The sequence below is a fragment of the Pteropus vampyrus genome, unplaced genomic scaffold (assembly GCF_000151845.1).
Source record: "Pteropus vampyrus isolate Shadow unplaced genomic scaffold, Pvam_2.0 Scaffold30, whole genome shotgun sequence".
NCBI classification, from domain to species: domain Eukaryota; kingdom Metazoa; phylum Chordata; class Mammalia; order Chiroptera; family Pteropodidae; genus Pteropus; species Pteropus vampyrus.
The window spans coordinates 6,501,988-6,508,960 of NW_011888811.1; the positions used below are offsets into that span (position 1 = coordinate 6,501,988).

A 6,973-nucleotide genomic window follows, 5' to 3' on the forward strand; every position below is an offset into this window, starting at 1 on the left:
CCCAAAATCATTCCCTTATGCTGGCCCTCTGTGGTCAACCTCTCCCCCATCTCTACTTCTAGGGAACCACTAATCTATTCTTTGTCCTTACAGTTTTACCTTTTACAGAAAGGCATATTAATGGAATTATGTAATATGTAGGCTTTGGAATCTGACTTCATTTACTTAATTTTCTTTATATGAAAACCACTGACGATGTTCCACACATTCGTAGTTCTTTCTTTGCTATTGCCGAATAGTATTCTGATTCATGAATGTACCACAGTTTATCTCGTCATCTGCTGAAGAACATTCATCCAGATGGCTTCCAGTTTTTGATGATTAATGTAGAGCTGCTGTAAACGTTTGCACACAGGAGTAGGATTGCTAGCTCATATGTCAAGAGCAAGTTAACTTTTTAAGAAACTGTCAAACTGTTTTTCAAGTAAATGGCAAACTGTTTTCCAAGTGGCTGATACTTTGTATTCCCACCTGCAATGTTTAAGAGTTTCATTGTTCTGTATCAGTACCAGCTCATGGAAGTATCGGTGAATTTTTAATGCTTTTTTTTTAGCTTTTCTAATGGGTGTGTAATATGATCTCATTTTAGTTTTTAATTTAATTTTCCATAATGACTAATGATGTACATCATTTCATGTGCTTATTTGCCATTTGTACATCCTCACTGGTTAAGTGTCTATTCACATTTCTGCTTATTTTTTTTTATGGGGTTGTTTGTTGAGTTTTGAAAATTTTTTATACATTTATGTATTCTGGATACCTGTGCTTTGTCAGATATATGAGTTGAAAATTTAGTTTGTTTTTTCACTATCTTACTAACATCCTTCATGGAATAATTTTAAATTCTGTTGAGGTTCAAATTATCAATATTTTGTTATTGCTTGTTCTTTTGGTTCTGTAGCTAAGAAAATTTAGCCTAACCCAAGGTCACAGATGATTTCTCCCATGTTTTCTTAAAGTTTTATAGTTTCGGATTTTACATTTAAGTCTATGACTCATTTTGGGTTAATTTTTATATAAAGCATAAAGTATGTGTTGAGGTTTTCATTCATTCATTTGTTCACATGTGGATGTTATAGTTGATCCAGACTATTCGTTAAAAAGTTTATGCTTTCTCCAATCTGTTGCCTTTGTACCTTTGTCAGAAATCATTGAACATATTTGTGCAGGTTTATTTTAGATTCTTCTATTTTATTGATCTATATTTCTATCAGTACTACTGTGTTAGTGTAGCTTAATAGTAAATCTTGAAATCAGATAGTGAGTCCTCTAATTTTGTTCTTTTCTTTTAAAGTTGTTTGGATATTTGTATTCCTTTGCTTTCTATATCGATTTTAGAATTAGCTTTTGCATATCTATAAAAATTCCTGCTTGGATTTTAATTGGGATCAAATTTTATTTATAGACCAATTTGGGAGAATTGACATCTTAACAGTCCTCACTTTTTAATCCAAGAACATAGTATATCTTTCCATTTATTTATGGTGGCTCTGTGTGCGCGCGCGTGTGCGTGTGTGTGCGTGCGTGCGTGCGCGCGCGCGCACGCACCGCGCACATATGTCTTTGCATGTGTGCGCATTTAAGGAGACATATGAAGGAGAAAAAAATAAACAATCTCACCATTGGAATGGTCTTTCTACACATTTTGATTTCCTCCCCAAACTGCCTACTAGGGTTTACTTTACCTAGTCTTTAAGTGATTTTTTTTTTTTTTAATTCCTTCTAGGATGGTTAGTTGTAATTAGTGTGTGAGAGAGTCTGTAGTGGCCTTACTCCATCTTGTTACGCATTGAAAGTCAGTGGTTTTAGTTGTGATTAAGTCTTTCTTGATTGGTGATGCCATAGAGTGTAAAGCACCCAGAAGTGGTTTCTGATTTTTTTCTTCAGTTTGAATAAACCAGCTGTGAGACAAATTATTGAAGGTGGGGTTGTCGAATGTGGAGGGTATGCTCTGTACATGAAAGTTCAAAGGGTTTATCTTGGGTGGAGGGAAGCCTGGGAAAGAGGCTTTTTAAGTCCAATAGCATTTATTTAGATTCAGGAGTTTCTTCCATTCTTGACAGTGTCATAATGTGTCACATAAAAATAAATGAAATGAAAATTGTTGTGACAGTTAGCAGAATCACCAGTGTCTGTCTGGGAGCATTTCTTAGCAGGCATTGCCTTGCTGACAAATAACGGGAGTTAGCTTATGACACAGGATCTCCCAATATTACCATTTATTTAGCACAAAAGAGAATACAATTTTCTGTGTCCGAACACATCTCAGCTGACTGATAAACTCCAGCACCATCCAAACAATATTATCTCCCCTAAATCTTAAGAGGGCTTATTATCAAAGAAGCTTAAGTAGCTTTATCTTCTAGTTGAAATAATAAACAGATAGATATTCCATTTCATCTCCAAGAATTGGAGATCACCAAATGTGTTCTCTCAAGTACAATAGTAATTGTTTATTTTATTTATGTCCTACCTGTTAGGCTATTTGTAACATAGACACATGCAAAAAAATGCATTTGGTCCATATTCTATTTTTTAGTTATATAATTTATAAGTCTTCAAGGTTATTTTTATTATGTCGAGATGCTATTCTAGAAATCCTCAGACTAATTCTTTACTAAAGTGAGATGTTACAGAATAGTTTAGAATACTGCCTAAAGTGATCCACTACAATAAATTTTACCTACAATTATTTAATATACCTTGAAAAGTTTCATATATATCTTTCGTTCGAATAGAAATTTGATTCTATGATACTCATGCAGAAGTCAGCCCTATACTGACTTCTGAATGCAATCAAAATTTATATATTTGTGAAACCAGAAAAATGTTTAATTTTTTTTCAGTCAAGGGATTATACTTTTCCTATAAAAACTGTCCAATTTTTTTAGTAGATAATATCTTAAAAATCATTTTTTTAATTATATAAGCAAATTAGAGTATAAATGTCAACAAGGTTTAGGAAAAATCAGGGACTGCACAGAGATTGAAAGGCGTATTTTATCCACAGAAGTATGCAGATATGTGCAAAAACCCAATACACATTTGCTCATTCATTCGGTTTATACCCTAAGACTGCACTAGACTCTCAGGTTGCAGAGATGAATAAATACATGATTCTAGTTTTTTTTAAGCCCTCAAGTAGGACATTATGAACTGATTTTAAAATAGAATGGTAATTATCCTTTCAAATGAATATTTGGCCCTTCATTTAGTCCTCCATATAAGGGTGAAAGAGCAATTACATTGGACCCTTAGGCCTCTAATGGATGAAACATGTCGCAATATATATGTAAATGCTTTTATTCATTGTATCTAGCTTTTTGTAGTTTACAGATTGCATTTGAGTTATATATTTAATTGTCATCATAATATTCTGGATAGATCAGACATGTATTAAAAGCCCTATGTATAGTTAATGGAAGCAAAATGCAAAGAAATAGTATAAATTTACATCCTAGACACAATTGAGAAATGCTGGCTCTGAGACTCCAAGGCTAGTACTCCATTTTTAACAACTATTTCTCAAAAGGGAAGAGCCTGTCTTGCTGATTCATAATCCTGGGATTAAAATTCTCATGAAGTACTGATTAAGATAATATTGTTTAGTTAGCTGGGAAGCTGCATAAGTTTCAGTGTAAATGTCACCTCTCCTGGGAAACTTACCTTGATTAGACCAGTTAGGATTCTCATTGACAGACTCTTGCAATTACTACTATAATAAATTAACCACTTTTTAAAATTGTATTTATGCCCCATCTTAAAACATTCCTGTGTACCCAACTTAGGGAAAGACAGATTAAGTATGAAGCAATTATTTCTTACCAGTTTTCTTTCTGGATAATGTATATAATAAATTTCACAAGGATTTACTCTTCTAACTTCTGTATTACAGTCCCTACCATGGTACCTGACGCATAGTAAGTGCTCAGGAAGAATGAGTTTAATAAATTAACATTTGCCTATATGTGAATAGTATATGTTTACAGTGTAAGGCTGCATATATTTTCTTTTCTTATGAATTCTGAAGTATTTGCCTATTTTCCAAGTCTGTTTGGGGACAAAATAACCATTTTTTTCTTCTCACTTTCACAGGATTATACCTTGACAATGTATTTTCAACAAGCCTGGAGAGATAAGAGGCTGTCCTACAATGTAATACCTTTAAACTTAACTCTGGACAATAGAGTAGCAGACCAGCTCTGGGTGCCCGATACCTACTTCCTAAATGATAAGAAGTCATTTGTGCATGGAGTGACCGTCAAGAACCGCATGATCCGTCTTCATCCGGATGGGACTGTCCTTTATGGCCTCAGGTCTGTAGCATCCATTTCAAAATTGAACTTTTTTTTGAATGATATAATTATTGCTTTTTATTGGAGGGGAACATTCTATGCTCTTTTCCTTATTCCTCCTTCAGGTCTACTGATAAGCAGTTAAACCTCCTATCCAGCAGACATCTGATAGCTTTCTAAAGGAGTATGCTTACAAAAGGACTTAGCCCTTGCTAAGACTAAGTTTTTCTGAATATTTTCCAATATCAGCTGCTGATCCTAAAGCTGCTTTCTTTAAGGAGCAGGGATAAACAATACCAAAATAGCTTCTTTAAAATGGAAAAAATATGAATGCCTAATATTTGTTTGAATGTAACAGATGCTATTTCATAAATTGCTCTTAAGCTGCATGAACTGGGTCTGGTCCTTCGATGACAAGAAGGCTTTTTGTGCCCTCTCACCTTCCAAAGAGCAATCGGATGTGCAAATAAAGTCATGATCTCATATATATTAATAATCAGTTTACACTATTAAATGTACCTTTATATCAGAAAAGAATTGTGATGCTTTGCTGTTTGAGTGAGGAGACAGTTTCTTCTTTTAAAGTTTATTTTATATTAGAAGCAGTAGATGGTTTCTTGAAAAAAAAAATGAAGAAAAAGATATCTTACTCTCAATACCTTACAATGTAAAGATTTCTCTGCATAGAGGGGGGAGAAACTCTAAATTCTGAACTGTTCAATTGCCTTTGATCTATTCTGTTTTACTTAACTACGTAGTTACTTTACTAATGACGATAATAGTATCTAGTGACCACTTGTTAGGGGTCACACATTGAACTGAGTGCTTTTAATGTATTTAATATACAGCTAATCCATATAACAAGCTCCTAAATTAGAAGCTGTATGATCTTTATTTTCAAGTAGAGAAAGCAGGGCTGAACCAACTTGCCTAAGATCACCAGGAAAGTAAGCTTTGGAGGCGAGATTTGGACACTGTTCCAAGTTCAGAGCCATAGCTCTTAACCAGTACACTGGGATCACTCTCACTCCCACATCGTTCTTATCTGGAGTCTCTCGTTTTTATTATCTGCTATACTGAATATGCCCAAATGGTGCATTGTGTTAGATCTCCATAAGCCAGCTTCTTTGTTTGTTTATCATATTTGTATAAAAAAAATGGCATTTGACTGACCAGAGAGGGCGGGAGGCAGAGAGAGAGCATGTGTGTATTTTGTGTTAATCACTGATGGTAAAGAGGTGAATTGGATACTGGTTCTGCTCATATACGTGCGTCAGAGAACAGAGAAACCGTGGGGGAGTTAAAATAAGTTGACTGGCGATGTCTGTAAAGATTTGACCAAAGTGGTGTACTGTGAAAGTACTAATGGAAATAATTGTGTTAGCAGATACATTGTGCTAATTGTATTACTTGGAATTAACTACAAAACATATGGTATTACAGAGACTTGGTGAGAGGGTGACCGGTGGGCAGTGAAGGAGATGGAGAATGAAAAGAGATTGCGGTTTATACTTTTTAAGAGTTGAGCACAGAGAGACGTCAGAATTCTGAAGAAGGTAGATGGAGGCATAGAAATAAGTTATTTAGCAGTGAATGAGGTGGAGAGATGACGAGCAAGTAGCAAGCTCTGGCTAAGCACCAATCCCAGTGCTGGATGCATTCTGCCCATTGAATCATTTAATCTTTACAGTAATCATGTAGAAATTACCCTGAGCTCTTCCCGTTTCCTTGGGATACTCACATTTAGAGCAGAGATCAAGTTGTATTCTCTTTTGTATACCCAGTACTAAAAAAGCACCTGCACTGTAAATAAACTCAGTAAAGGTTGTCAGTGAACTTTGAATGCACAGATGCAAAATTGAATGGATAGGAAAATCAACAATCAGAGTGTCTTTGGAATTGAGAGGGAAAAGAAAGGACCAATGGAGATGATAAGTGTCTATTCATATCAGTAAGCCAATAATCATATAAAAATTTGATCGCTGTTCATACTTATTAAGACACACTGGACATAATTGCTGTAACTCAAACTCCCAACAGTAAGAAACCGTCACTCTCCCATCCCCACTTCCCATGGGGGCTGTTGACAAAGGACAGATTCCTAAACAGGTCTGACGTGCATAAAATGAGCACTTCTGGACTGAGAAGGCTCATGAATTGCAATTGTTCTATCAGTTGTGTTGTTAATTTTTAATTTGAAATTGATAATAAGATTTTTCAGGAAAAATATAAGTGTTTCATTCCAATTTTTAATGATAAGTAGTAGAAAAATTTGTTTCATGGCTGGATGTTTAATGCAGACCATCTATCTCCTTATCAATTCCAGGAGGTTCATTTGTGATAAATAAATAAAAGGAATTCAATTAAAATCACCATTGCCAGGGTTGATTCAGCTTTAGCCTCTACTCCTACTTGCCTACCTCCCACCTCAGTCATTCTCTATTGCTGAATGTCTAGTAAGAAATTTATCTTATGTCTTTGTTCAATAGAGGCTGCATTGAAATGACACTTTAGTCATAGTATTAATATCAGCAGCTAATACTTATTAAAGGACTAAACATTCACTTGTCACTGTGTCAGAATTTATATCATATCATTTAATATTGATTTTACCCCTACAAAGCACCGTTGCTTTTTCCCATCTTACATGAGGACACTAAGGAAAGTGCATCTAAAAT

General features: G+C 34.8%; 1 protein-coding gene across 1 annotated transcript in view; it reads left to right on the forward strand.

Annotated features, from left to right (window-relative positions):
* Positions 1-6,973, forward strand: part of GABRB2 (gamma-aminobutyric acid type A receptor beta2 subunit) — a 214,973-nt gene that overhangs the window by 74,188 nt on the left and 133,812 nt on the right. Inside the window, exon 5 of the mRNA XM_011356779.1 lies at positions 4,096-4,316. Within this exon, the coding sequence (XP_011355081.1) occupies positions 4,096-4,316 (221 nt within the window). The remainder of the gene's footprint in view (positions 1-4,095; positions 4,317-6,973) is intronic.